The 22,580-nt window shown below is 42.8% G+C and overlaps 1 protein-coding gene across 5 annotated transcripts in view; it reads right to left on the reverse strand.

The window, feature by feature from the left end:
- TNS1 (tensin 1) overlaps positions 1–22,580 on the reverse strand; it is a 441,100-nt gene that overhangs the window by 313,765 nt on the left and 104,755 nt on the right. For all 5 annotated transcript variants that reach the window (XM_069732691.1, XM_069732690.1, XM_069732693.1 and 2 more), the window contains exon 2: positions 12,288–12,402. In XM_069732691.1, coding sequence (XP_069588792.1) covers positions 12,288–12,402 — 115 coding nt within the window. The remainder of the gene's footprint in view (positions 1–12,287; positions 12,403–22,580) is intronic.

The raw sequence follows: 22,580 nt of genomic DNA on the forward strand, positions 1-22,580 counted from the left end.
CCATTTGGGCTCAGACAATACGAACTTCCTGCCGTCCCTTCTGGGTCTCACAATGCGGAAACAGCCGGAAAAAAAAAAAGAGAAGACCCCTGGAAGGAGAAGCGGCGGCTGCGTCTAAAGAGAAAGTGGCATCTAGTAATTGTTTCCATCTCACCGGCGGCCGCTGCTGCATCCGTTGTGATTACGGCTGGAGGTGAATGTATCTGTCTGGGATGATCAGTCATGATGAAATACAGCATAAAATTAGATGACGGCATTTATAAATCTCTGCTTTCAGTCAGTGAATGGAAATGTTCTCGTTTACATCCAGAAAACTCATCCTCACATGATACTTCACACAGCGGATCTCACAGCCGACACGTCTCCGCTCGCCTCCGTTCACACAGCAGTTCAGCGTTTGTGGCCGTATAGAGAAATATTCCCAGGGTAACAGAGATGCCGGCTGCACCACCGTGTCCAGAATGCCCTCTAAAGACCCCCATTCATTGGCTTAGATAAGTCTCCCCTCTGTGCCAGTCAGTGCCGTCGCATGGGATGCCCGTGCCCAGGGCATGTACAGTGGGTACGGAAAATATTCAGACCCTTTTACATTTTTCACTCTTTGTTTCATTGCAGCCATTCACAAAAAGTTCATTTTTTTCTCATTAATGTACACTCTGCACCCCATCTTGACTGAAAAAAAACAACAAAGTTTTTGCAAATTTAATAAAAAAGAAAACCTGAAATATCACAGGGTCATAAGTCTTCAGCCCCTTTGCTCACATGCTGTCCATTTCCTTGTGATCCTCCTTGAGATGGTTCTACTCCTTCATTGAAGTCCAGCTGTGTAATTACACTGATAGGACTTGATTTGGAGCGGCGCACACCTGTCTATATAAGACCTCACAGCTCACATTGCATGTCAGACCAAAGGAGAATCATGAGGCCAAAGGAACTGACCAAGGAGCTCAGAGACAGAATTGTGGCACAGATCTGGCCAAGGTGACAACAGAATTTCTGCAGGACTGAAGGTTCCTAAGAGCACAGTGGTCTCCATAATCCTTACATTTAAGAAGTTTGGGACCACCAGAAGTCTTCCTAGACCCGGCCGTCCAGACAAACTGACCAATCGTGGGAGAAAAGCCTTGGTGAGAGAGGTAAAGAAGAACCCCAAGATCACTGTGGCCGAGCTCCAGAGATGCAGTAGGGAGATGGCAGAAAGTTCCACAAAGTCACCTATCACTGCAGCCCTCCACCAGTCAGGCCTTTATGGCAGAGTGGCCCGACGGAAGCCTCTCCTCAGTGCAAGACATATAAAAGCCGCATAGAGTTTGCTAAAAAACACATGAAGGACTCCCAGACTATGAGAAATAAGATTCTCTCGTCTGATGAGATGAAGATAGACCTTTTTGGTAATAATTCTAAGCGGTATGTGTGGAGAAAACCAGGCACTGCTCATCACCTGCCCAATACAATCCCAACAGTGAAGCATGGTGGCGGCAGCATCATGCTATGGGGGTGTTTATCAGCTGCAGGGACAGGACGGAAACATGAATGTGGCCAAGTACAGAGATATCCTGGATGAAAACCTCTTCCAGAGTGCTCTGGACCTCAGACTTGGCCGAAGGTTCACCTTCCAACAAGACAATGACCCTAAGCACACAGCTAAAATAACAAAGGAGCGGCTTCAGAACAACTCTGTGACCATTCCTGACCGGCCCAGCCAGAGCCCTGACCTAAACCCAATGGAGCATCTATGGAGAGACCTGAAAATGGCGTCCACCAACGTTCACCATCCAACCTGACGGAACTGGAGAGGATCTGCAAGGAAGAATGGCCGAGGATCCCCAAATCCAGTGAAAATCTTGTTGCATCATTCCCAAGAAGACTCCTGGCTGTACGAGCTCAAAAGGGGCTTCACCTCAATACTGAGCAAAGAGTCTGAAGACTTATGGCCATGGGAGATTTCAGTTTTTGTTTTTTTTAATAAATTTGCAAATATTTCTACATTTTTGTTTTTTTCAGTCAGATGGGTGCAGAGTGAACATTAATGAGGAAAAATGAACTTTTTAGAATTCACCAAATGGCTGCAATGAAACAAAGAGTGACAAATTTAAAGGGGTCCGAATACTTTCCGTACCCACTCTAAATCTTTTTTCACCCTGTCTCTAACCTAAGCCCAACTTTATACCTAACCCTATACTTAGGCCTAAGCTAGTTAGGGTTAGAAAAAAAAACAAATAATCTCTCTGTAACTAATAAAAACATTATTGAGTTTTGTGCAGATTAGTTGATTCTGTCTTCTTTCATTAGCTGCTCAGCTGGTTTGCTGCCTATACAGAGTGCAGCAGCCAATGACAAGCACATCTTGATTGCTGCACTGTGCATAGGCAGCATCAGGCAGGCACTCATTGCACCACTCCAAGAAGAAGTGGTATATATTTGGGCTGGACACCAAGGGTGGAGGTGTAGCTTTGCACCCCCATAGACTTTACCGGCCTCAGGTATTTGTCTTTCTGCCCCCCCTCACTGTGTCACAATCCCGAATGTCATTGATCAAGACACAATTTTCCATTGGTTCCAGTTTATATATATTTTTTTTAAGTATAAAATACAAGAATGGAGTCAGATTTGTCACATAATTGCACTGGATAAATTACACAATTGTCATCTGTGATTGCAAAACTGCATTCTGAGGCGCAATGTTATATTCGATGCTCGTTCCAGCAGAACGGGGGTTAAAGCGAGAGCGCAGTCAGATGAACAGGGCCATAAAGGGCGATGTGCGGCAGCGGCAGCTTCCAGGCCTTGTTTGGAAGTGCACGAGTCGGGTCTGTAAACAGCACATTCCCCGGATCACCAGGTTTTCCCCTTTCCCTCTCACATTCCCTAATCTCTTCAGTCATTATGGAGTTTTATAGCCCCGGTCCCCAGCGCACCCCGATCCCCAGCGCATCCAGGTCCCCAGAGCACCCCGGTCTCCAGAGCACCCACCCAGTGCCCAGCGCACCCCCCAGTGCCCAGCGCACCCCGATCCCCAGCGCACCCCGATCTCCAGCGCACCCCAGTCTCCAGAGCACCCACGCAGTGCCCAGCGCACCCCCCAGCGCACCCCGATCCCCAGCGCACCTCGGTCTCCAGAGCACCCACCCAGTGCCCAGCGCACCCCCCCAGTGCCCAGCGCACCCCGATCCCCAGCGCACCCCAGTCTCCAGTGCACGCCGGTCTCCAGAGCACCCACCCAGTGCCCAGCGCACCCCGATCCCCAGCGCACCCCAGTCTCCAGTGCACCCCGGTCCCCAGAGCACCCCGATCCCCAGCGCACCCCAGTCTCCAGCGCACCCCGGTCCCCAGCGCACCCCGATCCCCAGCACACCCCAGTCTCCAGCGCACCCGGGAGCCCAGCGCACGCCAGTCTCCAGTGCACCCCTGTCCCCAGCGCACCCTGATCCCCAGCGCACCCGTCCCCAGCGCACCCCGATCCCCAGAGCACCCACCAGTGCCCAGGGCACCCCAGTCTTCAGTGCACCCTAGTCCCCAGAGCACCCACCCAGTGCCCAGCACACCCCGATCCCCAGAGCACCCACCCAGAGCAAAGCGCACCCCCCAGTCCCCAGAGCACCCACTCTGAATCACCCCAAAAATTAGGATTTTATGGTGATCTTTAACCTAGCAGAGGAGACTATGGGGCCACTAAGATGCAGGGCCCGGTTGTGGCTACTCCTTCTGTGCCCTCCCTAGCCTTCAGCTACACTGGTTTCTACAGAAGCCTAATTCAGAGGAGACGTTGGCACCTTCCTCCCTCGCTGATGCCATCACAGGTGACAATTCTGGTCTGATCTGCCCCTGATCGAGATGTGGTCACCAACTCCAGATCATAATCCAGAGATTCAATCCGGCGCAGTAATAGGGGAGGGAGAGTGACTGACTGCCAGGAAGAACTAACAGAGGGAAGAAGGAGAAGTGTTAAAAAAAATCATCCCCTGGAGAGCTGATGTGGCTTATAAAGCCCCATCGTTTTCTTTCCTCACTCAGCAGGGGGCGCTGTTCCCAGGGTCAGGTGACTTTATTTAAAATATTCTTGTGGGCAACTCTCAAAAAAATCTTTTTCCCTCTGCAGACTGTCTAATTTTCAGTTGTCTCTCAGCTAGTGGGTATAGACTAGTGGCTATGATGGCCATGATGTGTCTCATACACAGCAACCATAGACATATGGGATTAATGGTCTCCAAGCAGCAGCATGGAGGATATTGTACAGCAATATTGAGCGGTGTAGATGTGAATCCAGCATGGGGATGATATAAAACACTTACTAGTAAGCAACATCATAGATTTAACTATCCATCATTACTAAGCAATGCAGATGTGAATCTATTTCTGGGATGAGATAAAAGCTTGAGATCAGCAGAATGGAGAGCATTATACAGCTTTACTGAGCAGATGCGAATTTAGCTTTGGAGTGAGAAAAAAAAAATACTTAATTGCAAGTAGCATCATAGAAGACATTATACAGCAATACTGAGAAGTGTAGCAGTGGATCCAGTGCTGAAACAAAGATTCAAAATAAAACTTACTAGAAAGCAGATGTATGGAGGAAATTATATAAGAATATTGATTAGCTAAGCTATGAATACAGCATTATAGTGAGATAAAAGAATTACTAGAAAGCAGAAGGACGGCATTATACAATGGTACTGAGCAGTGTAACTGTGAATCCAGCAATTGAGATAAAAGACTAACTAAAAGCAGAAGCAAGGAGGACATTATACAGCAGTACTGAGCAGTGTAGCTGTGAATCCAGCAACAGAGTGAGATACAAGACTTACTGAAGGCAGCAGCACTACCTATGTATCTGCACCTCCTCCTTTCATTCTGCTCTTTAGTGGACTCATTTGTACTATTGATTTCCGCCAAGTGCATTCAAATAGCAGTGAGCTATGAATCTGTGTAGCTGCCACCTTAGTTCCCACAATGCACTGCTCTCTTATCACTGCCTATATTCCGGATTTAGCTTTTGCAATGAATTGAGAAGAAAATAAGGACAAGATAAGTGAAGCAGAGGAATTGTGGGCAGGTTTTAACTGTGGAATGTTGTAAAAGAAATTCTTAGAACCTATGCTGTGATGGAACGCATGGAATTGATTATGATGGTCAAGATCATTTCACTACACCTGCTACAATTGTTTCTGTGTCCTGATCAGAATCATGATCTGCAAAAGGCAACATGAAGCTTTCACAGGAGAAACACTGACATCTAGTGGAAAAAGCTCAAACTGCGGCACCATAAAACTGCAGAACAAGAAAACATGGCATGGCCTCCAATGGTTTCATTTCTTTCAGATGAAAGTTTAGTGTCCATTTTATGGATTCTGCTACATCATAGGACAAAGACTGAAAGATCCACCCAGATTATACAATAGCAATCAAGATTTTGGACACACTTGTTCATACAATGGTTTCCCTTCTACTTATTGTAATGTGCATATTGCAAATTAAGAATAAAGGCAGCAAAACCACAAAATACACATACAATGGCTTGCAAAAGTATTCACCCCCTTGGTATTTGCACCTATTTTGTTACACTACAACCTGTTTGTAAATATTTTTGTAATCCGATTGGTGTGTGATGTATCAGCACGAAATAGTCTAAGTTGGTGAAGTGAGAAAAATATAGACATAAATTAAATTTATGTGATCAAAGAACTAAAAATTGGCCTGTGCATATGCATTCACTCCTGTTGCTATGAAGACCCTAAATATTTGTGGTGCAAGCAATTCCCCTCATAAGTCCCATGCTTAGTGACAGGACGTCCCCTGTGTGCAATCTAAGTGTCCCATGTCTGTCAGTACATACACTTTACCTTCTCTGAAAGGCCACGGAGACTGCAACACCATTAACAAGAGGCAGCACTAACCAAACACCACGGTGCAGCACGCCCCAGATCTACGAATAGGGGGTGAGCTAAGAAGTAAATAATCAGCTGCCGTTAAAAGGAATCTATAAGTAGGCTTTGCCACCAAATTTGAGAGCCGTATAATGTAGGGGCAGAGACCCTGATTCAGGAGATGTGTCACTTACTGGGCTGCTTGCTGTAGTTTTGATAAATCACTGATTCAACAGCTGCATCAATAGAGGACTAGTAAACCGGCTGTCAGGTAATCCTCCATATTCACAAGCTCTGCATAGCCCCACCATGTTCTGTGTGCACTGTGCATAGGCAGAAAGCTGCCAATTAGTGGTGTGGGTGGGGTTATACAGACCTCAGCATTCAGGTACATCCGCAGCTGAGAAAACAGGGATTTTATCAAAACTACAGCAAGCAGCCCACTAAGTGACATATCGCTGGAAAATCTACATCTTACTGCTCTCAGATGAGGTAGCAAAAAAAAGCAGAGGCCAAACATTTACTTGTCATAGTAGTCAGTGACACTCTGGAGGAAAAAAGCGCCTGAACCATCATCATCCACCCCTGCCCCAGGACAAAAGCGACAAGAAGCAAAAGTGTAAATATATCAGTTGAGCACTCACATACATTCACTATGTCATGGCTGCACCCCGAGTGTCAGTGTCATTATCCTGTACCCCCAGTGTCATTATCCTGTACCCCCAGTGTCAGTGTCATTATCCTGTACCCCAAGTGTCAGTATCACTATCCTGTACCCTGAGTGTCAGCGTCATTATCCTGTACCCCCAGTGTCAGTGTCATTATCCTGTACCCCGAGTGTCAGCGTCATTATCCTGTACCCCGAGTGTCAGCGTCATTATCCTGTACCCCCAGTGTCAGTGTCATTATCCTGTACCCCCAGTGTCAGTGTCATTATCCTGTACCCCGAGTGTCAGTGTCATTATCCTGTACCCCGAGTGTCAGCGTCATTATCCTGTACCCCGAGTGTCAGCGTCATTATCCTGTACCCCCAGTGTCAGTGTCATTATCCTGTACCCCCAGTGTCAGTGTCATTATCCTGTACCCCCAGTGTCAGTGTCATTATCCTGTACCCCCAGTGTCAGTGTCATTATCCTGTACCCCCAGTGTCAGTGTCATTATCCTGTACCCCCAGTGTCAGTGTCATTATCCTGTACCCCAAGTGTCAGCGTCATTATCCTGTACCCCGAGTGTCAGCGTCATTATCCTGTACCCACAGTGTCAGTGCCATTATCCTGTACCCCGAGTGTCAGTGTCATTATCCTGTACCCCCAGTGTCAGTGTCATTATCCTGTACCCACAGTGTCAGTATCATTATCCAGTACCCCAGTGTCAGTGTCATTATCCTGTACCCCAGTGTCAGTGTCATTATCCTGTACCCAGTGTGTCAGTATCATTATCCCGTACCCCGAGTGTCAGTATCATTATCCTGTACCCCCAGTGTCAGTATCATTATCCTGTACCCCGAGTGTCAGTATCATTATCCTGTATCCCCAGTGTCAGTGTCATTATCCTGTACCCCCAGTGTCATTATCCTGTACCCCGAGTGTCAGTATCATTATCCTGTACCCCAGTGTCAGTGTCATTATCCTGTACCCCCAGTGTCAGTGCCATTATCCTGTACCCCGAGTGTCAGTGTCATTATCCTGTACCCCAGTGTCAGTGTCATTATCCTGTACCCCCAGTGTCAGTGTCATTATCCAGTACCCCAGTGTCAGTGTCATTATCCTGTACCCCGAGTGTCAGTGTCATTATCCTGTACCCCCAGTGTCAGTGTCATTATCCTGTACCCCCAGAGTCAGAATCATTATCCTGTACCCTCAGATAGGTCTGTGGTCAGTGACTGGTCTGGCTTACGTCCCTGGTATCACTATTTCACACCTGCACTTTGCGAGACAGAGGAAACACAGGTGACATTCGGTCTGTACCTGGCTCAGCTCCATATCAGCTTTTGATAGGAGACTTCCTGAGCTTCACAACATCAATACAGCGATTATTATTCCTGCCAGGACTGGCGCTGAGCACGTGTCACCTTTACTATACAGCACCTTCCTGGTGATAAGCCGCCAGAGGTTCACCGGGCGCCACCTTCAGTGTACGCAGCCGGCACGGCGTCCTCCTTGTTCTCACACATCAGTATGCACCGGTGTCCGGCATGAGGAGCCGCCATGTAGATCACTCTTCATCTACACGTTACATTCAATACGTTGATATAATTTTAGTGTAAAACTGAAATGAAGCTAAAGTTTGGCCTTAATCACAAATGAGCAAAAATGTTGCGACATTTATTGTTTTCACTCCAGTCCGGGCTGACGTGGTCAACTTGTTGGAGAGTGGGTGGAAGTGATGGGGAAGGTGCGGAGTCAAACGAGTCCAGCAAATCTACAGTTTTGTGCTACAAAAGTGGCATAAAATCCACGAATGTTCTCCAGTAGATTCCTGGTGGCACCAAGATGTGCGTGCCACTGTATGAACATGAGGCAACTCACTCCAGAGCCACTGTATGAACATGAGGCAACTCACTCCAGAGCCACTGTATGAACATGAGGCATCTCACTCCAGAGCCACTGTATGAACATGAGGCAACTCACTCCAGAGCCACTGTAAGAACAAGAGGCAACTCACTCCAGAGCCGCTGTATGAACATGAGGCAACTCACTCCAGAGCCGCTGTATGAACATGAGGCAACTCACTCCAGAGCCGCTGAATGAACATGAGGCATCTCACTCCAGCACCGCTGTATGAACATGAGGCATCTCACTGCAGAGCCGCTGTATGAACATGGGGCATCTCACTCCAGAACTGCTGTATGAACATGAGGCATCTCACTCCAGAGCCGCAGTATGAACATGAGGCATCCCTCTCCAGCAACACTGTATGAACATGAGGCATCTCACTCCAGCACCGCTGTAAGAACATGAGGCATCTCACTCCAGCACCGCTGTAAGAACATGAGGCATCTCACTCCAGAGCCGCAGTAAGAACATGAGGCATCTCACTCCAGCACCGCTGTAAGAACATGAGGCATCTCACTTCAGCACCGCTGTAAGAACATGAGGCAACTCACTCCAGAGCCGCTGTATGAACATGAGGCATCTCACTCCAGCACCGCTGTGTCACTGTGTCTAATGGTAGGGACACAGTGCAGATGCTTCCCTGACTGATATTTGAGCAATATGCACTTTATTCTATGGTACTTGTCCGGATACATACCTGTGGCTAACCTGATCCCTTATTATTTTTGTAATTGTAATTCTTTTGTATTTGTTGTTACTTTGATTTATTTGTAATTAATTAATAAATTTATACATTTTTACATATGTTTTGTGGACTTTATGCTCCATAATTTTCTCATGGTGGCTATTGTATGAACATGAGGCATCTCTCTCCAGCACCGCTGTATGAACATGAGGCATCTCACTCCAGAACTGCTGTATGAACATGAGGCATCTCACTCCAGAGCCGCTGTATGAACATGAGGCATCTCACTCCAGAACTGCTGTATGAACATGAGGCATCTCACTGCAGAGCCGCTGTATGAGCATGAGGCATCTCACTCCAGAGCCGCTGTATGAACATGAGGCAACTCACTCCAGAGCCGCTGTATGAACATGAGGCAACTCACTCCAGAGCCGCTGTATGAACATGAGGCAACTCACTCCAGAGCCACTGTATGAACATGAGGCATCTCACTCCAGAACTGCTGTATGAACATGAGGCATCTCACTCCAGAGCCGCTGTATGAACATGAGGCATCTCACTCCAGAGCCGCTGTATGAACATGAGGCATCTCACTCCAGAGCCACTGTATGAACATGAGGCATCTCACTCCAGAGCCACTGTATGAACATAAGGCATCTCACTCCAGAACTGCTGTATGAACATGAGGCATCTCACTCCAGAACTGCTGTATGAACATGAGGCATCTCACTCCAGAACTGCTGTATGAACATGAGGCATCTCACTGCAGAGCCGCTGTATGAACATGAGGCATCTCACTGCAGAGCCGCTGTAAGAACATGAGGCATCTCACTCCAGAGCCACTGTATGAACATAAGGCATCTCACTCCAGAACTGCTGTATGAACATGAGGCATCTCACTGCAGAGCCGCTGTATGAACATGAGGCATCTCACTCCAGAGCCACTGTATGAACATAAGGCAACTCACTCCAGAGCCGCTGTATGAATATGAGGCAACTCACTCCAGAGCCGCTGTAAGAACATGAGGCAACTCACTCCAGAGCCACTGTATGAACATAAGGCATCTCACTCCAGCACTGCTGTATGAACATGAGGCATCTCACTGCAGAGCCGCTGTATGAACATAAGGCATCTCACTCCAGAGCCACTGTATGAACATAAGGCATCTCACTCCAGAACTGCTGTATGAACATGAGGCATCTCACTCCAGCACCACTGTATGAACATGAGGCATCTCACTCCAGAACTGCTGTATGAACATGAGGCATTTCACTCCAGCACCGCTGTAAGAACATGAGGCAACTCACTCCAGAGCCACTGTATGAACATAAGGCATCTCACTCCAGAACTGCTGTATGAACATGAGGCATTTCACTCCAGCACCGCTGTAAGAACATGAGGCAACTCACTCCAGAGCCACTGTATGAACATAAGGCATCTCACTCCAGAACTGCTGTATGAACATAAGGCATCTCACTCCAGAGCCGCTGTATGAACATGAGGCAACTCACTCCAGAGCCGCTGTATGAACATGAGGCAACTCACTCCAGAGCCACTGTATGAACATGAGGCATCTCACTCCAGAACTGCTGTATGAACATGAGGCATCTCACTCCAGAGCCGCTGTATGAACATGAGGCATCTCACTCCAGAGCCGCTGTATGAACATGAGGCATCTCACTCCAGAGCCACTGTATGAACATAAGGCATCTCACTCCAGAACTGCTGTATAAACATGAGGCATCTCACTGCAGAGCCGCTGTATGAACATGAGGCATCTCACTCCAGAGCCACTGTATGAACATAAGGCAACTCACTCCAGAGCCGCTGTATGAATATGAGGCAACTCACTCCAGAGCCGCTGTAAGAACATGAGGCAACTCACTCCAGAGCCGCTGTATGAACATGAGGCATCTCACTCCAGCACTGCTGTATGAACATGAGGCATCTCACTGCAGAGCCGCTGTATGAACATAAGGCATCTCAGTCCAGAGCCACTGTATGAACATAAGGCATCTCACTCCAGAACTGCTGTATGAACATGAGGCATCTCACTGCAGAGCCGCTGTATGAACATGAGGCATCTCACTCCAGCACCGCTGTATGAACATGAGGCATCTCACTCCAGAACTGCTGTATGAACATGAGGCATCTCACTCCAGCACCGCTGTATGAACATGAGGCATCTCACTGCAGAGCCGCTGTATGAACATGAGGCATCTCACTCCAGAACTGCTGTATGAACATAAGGCATCTCACTGCAGAGCCGCTGTATGAACATGAGGCATCTCACTCCAGAGCCACTGTATGAACATAAGGCATCTCACTCCAGAGCCGCTGTATGAACATGAGGCATCTCACTGCAGAGCCGCTGTAAGAACATGAGGCATCTCACTCCAGAGCCGCTGTATGAACATGAGGCATCTCACTCCAGATCAGTGCTGATGATGAGGCCTTTGTGCTTTTATCTCTCACCATGGGTAAAATCTCTGCTTGCTGTCACTGAATGAGAACGTCTCTGCTCAGGCCAGATGGAGTCTGATCACGATGCAACATGGAAAACAGTATGAAAATGATCTCTCTCCCAAGGTTAAAAAAAAAAAGCCTCACTAGTGGCACCTATTGAAGAGTAGTCAGGGGTCTTAAATGTGCGGCTTTAAAACTACTACTCCCATCATGCCCTGAGATCCTGTTACACACAGGGCATGATGGGAGTCCTAGTTACGCAGCAGCTAGAGAGCCACATGTTGGGACTCACTGCTCAATTCTCAGGATAGTGGTTGAAGATTTGCATTTTTTTTCCAGAGATGTTGAAAATGACGAGAAATGGAAAAAGAATGAAAGTTGAAAACTTTTTATTACAATATAATTACATTAGCAGAACATGGAAACAGAAAATCCCTTTAAAGCCGTCACCAGCCTCAGTGATTGCTGTGAGGCGGCATGGTGTGATGTAGCAGAGCTCGCAGAGTTCACTCAATGATTTCTGGGGTTGTACAGGGTCACACAAACATGTCTGCTGTAAAGAGCGCCACCCGTGACCAGTGGTTGTGTCTGGGATTGCAGCTGAGCAGTAAGGCACGTTAGCGGAGGACAGGGGTCATGATCCTTTTCAAAGTGGTTTTTCTAATCCTGGAAAACGTTTTTAAAGTTTTTAGTGAATGGCAGAAAGTTTCACTCACCTCGACAAGCGCTGCCCTCCCGGGTGATGACCTGCTTGCACACGCTGCAGGGTTTCACCTTCTTGAAGTTCTTTAGCTTGAATGTGTGACAGTTCTGCCCCTCCAGATCCTCAGGCTGCAAGAAGACGACCACATCCGTCAGGACATGCAGTATATATATATATATATACACACATCATAGGCATCATACAGTGAAAGGTAAAATATCAGCCACATCCAATGGATGAGGATCCAGCACCAGCACATCACTTTACATGGGTTCAGTGTTACAGCACGATTCACACTCCAGTCACAACCAGAGCTGCACTCACAATTCTGCAGATCACTGCTACCATAGGGCAACAGAAATACATCCACACCTTAGTCCAGCAATGAGTCGTCCTCTAATGGTGGTTCGTTATTATTTCCAAGTTCTGGTGTGTGCACTACATCAGGGGTGTCAAACCGCATTCCTCGAGGGCTGCAAACAGGTCATGTTTTCAGGATTTCCTTGTACTGCACAGGTGATAATTTAATCACCTACACAGATAATGAGTTATCACCTGTGCAGTACAAGGAAATCCTGAAAACATGACCTGTTTGCAGCCCTCGAGGAATGCAGTTTGACACCCCTGCACTACATCTACTACAACGCAGCTCAGCAGTGGATGCAGGACGCCGACATGTTTATTGCTAATTATGGCAGATGACCAGGCAATTAAATGCATTATGCTTATATTAAAAAGACAATTTCTGGTCGCTTCCGGGGTGGAAAACATATGCATGCAGCACTTTCATATGTGCACACTTCTGCAATATCAACTCATTAAAACCAACTTCAACTAAAGGTCCATTATTTTCTATACTAGGCTGCAAAAAGTGTAAGAAAGCACTGCACCGGCTGTTCTCAGTATGGCCAGCAGAGGGCAGCAAACTCCCTCTAATATATGAGCTATCTTTTAAAGCTAAGGAGAAGAAGGTGTAGAAGAAGAAGGAGGAGAAGAAGAAGAAAAAGGAGAAGGTGTAGAAGAAAAAGGCAGAGAAGAAAAAGGAGAAGGAGTAGAAGAAAAAGAAGAAAAAGGAAAGTGAGAAGAAGAAAAAGGAGAAGGCGGTGTAGAAGAAAAAGGAAAAGGAGAAGAAGAAAAAGGAAAAGGAGAAGAAGAAAAAGGAAAAGGAGAAGAAGAAAAAGGAGAAGGAGGTATAGAAGAAAAAGAAGAAAAAGGAGAAGGAGGTGTAGAAGAAAAAGAAGAAAAAGGAAAAGGAGAAGAAAAAGGAGGAGGTGTAGAAGAAAAAGAAGAAAAAGGAAAAGAAGAAGAAAAAGGAGGAGGTGTAGAAGAAAAAGAAGAAAAAGAAGAAGAAAAATGAGAAGGAGGTGTAGAAGAAAAAGGAAAAGGAGAAGAAAAAGGAAAAGGAGAAGAAGAAAAAAAAGGAGAAGGAGGTGTAGAAGAAAAAGAAGAAAAAGGAAAAGAAGAAAAAGGAGAAGGAGGTATAGAAGAAAAAGACGAAAAAGGAAAAGGAGAAGAAGAAAAAGGAGGAGGTGGTGTAGAAGAAAAAGAAGAAAAGGGAAAAGGAGAAAAAGAAAAAGGAGACATAGAAGAAAAAGACGAAAAAGGAAAATGAGAATAAAAAGGAGAAGGAGGTATAGAAGAAAAAGGAAAAGGAGAAGAAGAAAAAGGAGAAGGAGGTGTAGAAGAAAAAGAAGAAAAAGGAAAAGGAGAATAAAAAGGAGAAGGAGGTATAGACGAAAAAGAAGAAAAAGGAAAAGGAGAAGAAGAAAAAGAAGAAAAGGAGAAGTAGAAAAAGGAGAAGGAGCTGTAGAAGAAAAAGAAGAAAAAGGAAAAGGAGAAGAAGAAAAAGGAGGAGGTGGTGTAGAAGAAAAAGAAGAAAGGGGAAAAGGAGAAGAAGAAAAAGGAGAAGGAGGTGTAGAAGAAAAAGAAGAAAAAGGAAAAGGAGAAGAAGAAAAAGGAGAAAAAGGAAAAGGAGAAGAATAAAAAGGAGAAGGAGGAGGAGAAGAAGGACAAGAACACCACCACTATTGTCACTAAAAAAAAGGTCTTGGGATACTGAGTGACTTTCAAAAAGGACGACATCTGAAGGAGTTTGTATGTTCTCCCCGTGTTTCCTTGGCTTTCCTCCAGTTTCCTCCCACACTCCAGAGACTGACAGGGCATGTAGTAGATTGTGAACCACAATGGGGACAGAGACGATGATGATGTCTGTGAAGTGCTGGGCAGTATGATGGCGCGATAGAAATAAGCAGAATAAATGATACATAAGTTCAGTGAGGTCAATCTTCCGGTTGTACAAACCTCAATGTTTCTCTACAGCAGAAAATCGTGCAGCTGGGAAACACCAAGAACCGGCGGTGATCTCATTATGAGGCCATATTGGTTGTCACCCAAATGAACCCAAAAACTTGGAATTGTCTAAGATGAATGATGAACGGTAGAACAGAAAAGGATATTTAGTGCTAAAACTTTATCATCTGAAGGGAAAATACATGAACATTGTGTGATCCGACTTGTCTGCTCTGATACAATGTATCTGTCTGGATTCCAGACTCTGGAGATTACACATCAGTCTGATACCATCGTAACAGCTGTGAACAGCATCACTGCCTTCCAACATCTGGATGTGACCAGGAAAGCTTCCACTCACTGAGAGCAAGCAGAGATCTTAAAAAGGTGAAGGGTTAAAACGTAAACTGTATTAGTGAGAAAACGTGTGGTCTGCATAGTACTCTGGCTGAGCAGACGTGGACAGGCCAGCGGAGCACTGGTTAATGAGAGCGGACTGGCGTGCTTGTGTCGTGTGCGCCGGGATCTGGGCCGCCGCCGCCGAGTCGCATTGTCGCAGCCTGTGTGGATTTACTCAATGGAACTGAAGGATTCATAGGAAAAGGGAAAAGAAGAAACTGACCCTTCTTCCCCCCAAAGCGATCCCCCCTTCCGCTGTCCTGTCTGCGACCACCCAAGTGCTCTGGTTCTGATTTCCTTTATTAATGACATCTGGATCCCAGTTGAGATGGGAAAAGCCTTGATGAAAAAAGATCTGCGGCCACAGGGGGGAGGGGCGGCATCGCACGGCTTTACCTTCTACACTGCCTATGTCTGTACAGTCCACAATAAGGCTGGGTTCACGGTCCGCTCGGCGGGCACGTCAAAACGCCGCACGGGGACGCATCAAAATGCACCGCATGAACATGCATGTCCCTGACAACACAGTGTTAAAGATAGGTACGCAGGACGGATGCGGATGTATGCGGATCTGAAGGTAAGAAGTACGCAGCCCTATGCCGCGGACACAAAGGCCAATGTGAACCCAGACTAAGCCCATGATTCCATACATGTGTGTCGCAGTATAAAACTGCTCCTATGTACAAGAATATAACTACTATAATACTGCTCCTATGTACAAGAATATAACTACTATAATACTGCCCCTATGTACAAGAATATAACTACTATAATACTGCCCCTATGTACAAGAATATAACTACTATAATACTGCTCCTATGTACAAGAATATACAGTAACTACTATAATACTGCTCCTATGTACAAGAATATAACTACTATAATACTGCTCCTATATACAAGAATATGACTGCTATAATACTGCCCCTATGTACAAGAATATAACTACTATAATACTGCCCCTATGCACAAGAATATAACTACTATAATACTGCTCCTATGTACAAGAATATACAGTAACTACTATAATACTGCTCCTATGTACAAGAATATAACTACTATAATACTGCTCCTATATACAAGAATATGACTTCTATAATACTGCCCCTATGCACAAGAATATAACTACTATAATACTGCTCCTATGTACAAGAATATACAGTAACTACTATAATACTGCTCCTATGTACAAGAATATAACTACTATAATACTGCTCCTATATACAAGAATATGACTTCTATAATACTGCCCCTATGTACAAGAATATAACTACTATAATACTGCTCCTATATACAAGAATATGACTGCTATAATACTGCCCCTATGTACAAGAATATAACTACTATAATACTGCTCTTATTCACAAGAATATAACTACTATAATACTGCTCCTATGTACAAGAATATTACTACTATAATACTGCTCCTATGTACAAGAATATAACTACTATAATACTACTCCTATATACAAGAATATAACTACTATAATACTGCTCCTATATACAAGAATAAAACTACTATAATACTGCTCCTATGTACAAGAATATAACTACTATAATACTGCCCCTACGTACAAGAATATAACTACTATAATACTGCCCCTACGTACAAGAATATAACTACTGTAATACTGCTCCTATGTACGAGAATACAACTACTATAATACTGCCCCCTATGTACAAGAATATAACTACTATAATACTGCCCCTATGTACAAGAATATAACTACTATAATACTGCTCTTATTCACAAGAATATAACTACTATAATACTGCCCCTATGTACAAGAATATAACTACTATAATACTGCTCCTATATACAAGAATATAACTACTATAATACTACTCCTATATACAAGAATATAACTACTATAATACTGCTCCTATATACAAGAATAAAACTACTATAATACTGCTCCTATGTACAAGAATATAATTACTATAATACTGCCCCTATCTACAAGAATATAACTACTATAATACTGCTCCCTATGTACAAGAATATAACTACTATAATACTGCCCCTATGTACAAGAATATAACTAATATAATACTGCTCCTATGTACAAGAATATAACTAATATAATACTGATCCTATGTACAAGAATATAATTACTATAATACTGCCCCTATCTACAAGAATATAACTACTATAATACTGCCCCTATGTACAAGAATATAACTAATATAATACTGCTCCTATGTACAAGAATATAATTACTATAATACTGCCCCTATCTACAAGAATATAACTACTATAATACTGCCCCTATGTACAAGAATATAACTACTATAATACTGCTCCTATGTACAAGAATATAACTACTATAATACTGCTCCTATGTACAAGAATATAACTACTATAATACTGCCCCTATGTACACAAATATAATTACTATAATACTGCCCCTATGTACAAGAATATAACTACTATAATACTGCCCCTATGTACACAAATATAATTACTATAATACTGCCCCTATGTAGAAGAATATAACTACTATAATACTGCCCCTATGTACACAAATATAATTACTATAATACTGCCCCTATGTAGAAGAATACGCTTTCCCTTTGTGGCACTGGCAGACACAGGAGCAGGCACATCATCTGTACAACCTGAGAAGCCTAAATGTAAAAATTGTGCATTCTTGAGCCCTGAGAATTTGACATTTAGTGGGATAATGAAGGCATTTGCAACTTTGTATTATTTTCTTACAGCTTTATCAATGAAGTATAAAAGATTCACATGACTAAATTTGCAGTATTATTCAGCAGGAGTTGGGTGCAGATCGCCCCTGTGTGTCCTGATTTTCCGGATGGAAGAGAATATGATTTATTATTGCTCAACAAGGAACCGAGCTGGATGTGTCCTACGGAAACTCGAAACATCTGGGTCAAATTAATGAGAATCATTTCATTCCCTGAAAACTGAGATGGATATTGGCTGAAAAGTTGGAAAATGTAAAATCCAGTGAATTTATAGTATCGCAAATAAAAGATATCATCTTGTCAATGCACTTTTAGATAATATTTCTACATGGAAACAACCAACAAGATGCTGTTAACGGATCAGATATGCATTTTATAATTACAGTTAAAATTGTGACCTCCCCACCAGTTCCTCTGATTAGCCAATATCTCTGTTGCCTATAACCTACAATTGATCCATAAATTCTCATGCTCCTTGTCTATTTATTCATGTATTAATCTGATTATCCATCCTTTCATGTGCAATTAGGGTGCAGGAAGTAAAAAAATTATGCAGGGTATAAATAAAATCAAAATAAAGTGAAAACAAAAAGTGACCCTACTTGTTGACGGTTTCCATGTATAAACAAAATCTTTGTATACAGTGCAGAAAATACAATAAATGTAAAATATTGCTGCTTTACATTACTCACTGTTAATTCCCAGACATCACATCCTCTGACTTGCAGCCAATTTAGTTGCTGCAGAAAACCGAACCATAGAAGAAAAAACATCAAAGGAAAATGTTTATATTGATTCCTTATTATATCTAAACTGAGGCTATAACAACCAGATGTGTTAATAGAGGTTTATTCCCAGTGTATGACCAAAACCTCATTACATGCAGCTGTAAAAAGAAATTACCGCCTAATTATACCCTTACAGACAACAATACATTAGGGCAACCAAACATTATCATAAAAGGAATTACTTCAGACACCCAAATACAAAGGGTCCAACACTTAAGTTACTGGGAACAGCCCAGAAAAATGTGACTTGGTAATTTGAGTCGTAGAAAATAACTATTATGCTGCTGTTACTTACGTACAAGAATAATACTACTATATAGTGTTTGTACAGTCATGGACAAAAATTTTGAGAATGAGACAAATATTAATTTTTCCAAAGTCTACTTCTTCATTTTTTTCTAATGGCAATTTGCATATACTCCTGAATGTCAGAGTGATCAGCTTAACAGCAATTACTGTACTTGCAAAGTCAATATTTGCCCAGAAAATGAACTTTAACCCCCAAAACACATTTCAACATCATTGCAGTCCTGCCTTAAAAGGAGCAGCTAACATCGTTTTAGTGATTGATCCATTAACACAGGTGTGGGTGTTGATGAGGACAGGGCTGGCGATCAATCGGTCATGATTAAGTAAGAATGACATCACTGGACACTTTAAAAGGAGGCTGGTGCTTGGTATCATTGTTTCTCTTCAGTTAACCATGGTTATCTCTAAAGAAACACGTGCAGCCATCATTGCACTGCACAAAAATGGCCTAACAGGGAAGAGTATCGCAGCTACAAAGATTGCACCTCAGTCAACAATCTATCGCATCATCAAGAACTTCAAGGAGAGAGCTTCCATTGTTGTCAAAAAGGCTCCAGGGCGCCCAAGAAAGACCAGCAAGCGCCAGGGCCATATCTTAAAACTGTTTCAGCTGCGGGATCGGACTACCAGCAGTGCCGAGCTTGCTCAGGAATGGCAGCAGGCTGGTGTGAGTGCTTCTGAACGCACTGTGAGACTGCGGAGACTCTTTGAGCAAGGCCTGGTTTCAAGGAGGGCAGCAAAGAAGCCACTTCTCTCCAGAAAAAACATCAGGGACCGACTGATATTCTGCAAAAGGTACAGGGAGTGCACTGCTGAGGACTGGGGCAAAGTCATTTTCTCTGAATCCCCTTTTCGATTGTTTGGGACATCTGGAAAACAGCTTAAGAAGAGGTGAGCGCTACCACCAGTCTTGTCTCATGCCAACTGTAAAGCATCCTGAAAACATTCATGTGTGGGGTTGCTTCTCAGCCAAGGGAATCGGCTCACTCACAGTCTTGCCTAAAAACACAGCCATGAATAAAGAATGGTACCAGAATGTCCTCCAAGAGCAACTTCTCCCAACCGTCCAAGAGCAGTTTGGCGCCCAACAATGCCTTTTCCAGCATGATGGAGCACCTTGCCATAAAGCAAAGGTGATTACTAAATGGCTCATGGAACAAAACATAGAGATTTTGGGTCCATGGCCTGGAAACTCCCCAGATCTTAATCCCATTGAGAACTTGTGGTCAATCATCAAGAGACGGGTGGACAAACAAAAACCAACACATTCTGGCAAAATGCAAGCATTGATTATGCAAGAATGGACTGCTATCAGTCAGGATTTGGTCCAGAAGTTGATTGAGAGCATGCCAGGGAGAATTGCAGAGGTCTTGAAGAAGAAGGGTCAACACTGCAAATATTGACTTGCTGCATTAACTCATTCTAACCATCAATATAACCTATTGGTACTCATAATATGATTGCAATTATATTTTTGTATGTGATATAAACATCAGACAAACACTAATAAAAATCAGAGGGTAGCAGATCATGTGAAAATATAATTTGTGTCATTCTCAAAATTTTTGGCCATGACTGTATATACAAAAAATAACTACTATAATACTGCCCCCTATGTACAAGAATATAACTACTATAATACTGCCCCTATGTAAAAGAATATAACTACTATAATACTGCTCCTATGTACAAGAACATAACTACTATAATACTGCCCCTATGTACAAGAATATAACTACTATAATACTGCCCCCTATGTACAAGAATATAACTACTATAATACTGCCCCTATGTACAAGAATATAACTACTATAATACTGCTCCTACGTACAAGAATATAACTACTAGAATACTGCTCCTATGTACAAGAATATAACTATTATAATACTGCCCCATGTACAAGAATATAACTACTATAATACTGCCCCTATGTACAAGAATATAACTACTATAATACTGCCCCCAATGTACAATAATATAACTACTATAATACTGCCCCTATGTACAAGAATATAACCACTATAATACTGCTCCTATGTACAAGAATATAACTACTATAATACTGCTCCTATGTACAAGAATATAACTACTATAATACTGCCCCTATGTACAAGAATATAACCACTATAATACTACTCCTATGTACAATATAACTACTATAATACTGCTCCTATATACAAGAATATAACTACTATAATACTGCTCCTATGTACAAGAATATAACTACTATAATACTGCTCCTATGTACAAGAATATAACTACTATAATACTGCCCCTATGTACAAGAATATAACTACTATAATACTGCCCCCTATGTACAAGAATATAACTACTATAATACTGCCCCTACGTACAAGAATATAACTACTATAATACTGCTCCTATATACAAGAATATAACTACTATAATACTGCTCCTATGTACAAGAATATAACTACTATAATACTGCTCCTATGTACAAGAATATAACTACTATAATACTGCCCCTATGTACAAGAATATAACTACTATAATACTGCCCCCTATGTACAAGAATATAACTACTATAATACTGCCCCTACGTACAAGAATATAACTACTATAATACTGCCCCTACGTACAAGAATATAACTACTATAATACTGCCCCTATGTACAAGAATATAACCACTATAATACTGCTCCTATGTACAAGAATATAACTACTATAATACTGCTCCTATGTACAAGAATATAACTACTACTAGATGGCAGCCCGATTCTAAAGAATCGGGAGTCTAGAATCCATATATACTTTATTTATTCAAATGTAAGAATAATACAATTAATAAATAATAGTAAGAAAGAACAAAAATAATAGGCAGTATATGGAGAAAACACCAAACAAAAGTTCAAAATTGGTATGAAAATGTCACTGAACCACTTCACAACTAAATATATATAGTTTTGGTAAATGGTATTATCATTTTTTTGACGAAATTCGGCAGGAGCTTGAAGAGCAACGTCACTGGGCCCGCCTCCACGCAGTAGAAACTTGCTGTGAGGTAAAAATTCAAAAATCACACCAAAATGGCGGGCGGAGTGTGTCACAGTACGGCACGTTTCTGATTGGTTGCCGCCTGCTGCGAGCGACCAATCAGACACTGGACACTGTTGACGTCACTTATCTCCGGACATTAGCTCCGGACAGGAAGTTGGCACAAATTGCAGGAAGTAGTATTCTAGGCAATTATATATTAGATAATACTGCTCCTATGTACAAGAATATAACTATTATAATACTGTTCCTATGTACAATAATATACCTACTATAATACTGCTCCTATGTACAAGAATATAACTAATATAATACTGTTCCTATGTACAATAATATACCTACTATAATACTGCTCCTATGTACAAGAATATAACTATTATAATACTGCTCCTATGTACAATAATATAACTACTATAATACTGCTCCCATGTACAAGAATATAACTACTATAATAGTGCTCCTATGTACAAGAATATAACTACTATAATACTGCTCCTATGTACAATAATATACCTACTATAATACTGCTCCTATGTACAATAATATAACTACTATAATACTGCTCCCATGTACAAGAATATAACTACTATAATAGTGCTCCTATGTACAAGAATATAACTACTATAATACTGCTCCTATGTACAATAATATACCTACTATAATACTGCTCCTATGTACAAGAATATAACTATTATAATACTGCTCCTATGTACAATAATATAACTACTATAATACTGCTCCCATGTACAAGAATATAACTACTATAATACTGCTCCTATGTACAAGAATATAACT

Source organism: Ranitomeya imitator, chromosome 7 (genome assembly GCF_032444005.1).
Source record: "Ranitomeya imitator isolate aRanImi1 chromosome 7, aRanImi1.pri, whole genome shotgun sequence".
Classification (NCBI taxonomy): Eukaryota; Metazoa; Chordata; class Amphibia; order Anura; family Dendrobatidae; genus Ranitomeya; species Ranitomeya imitator.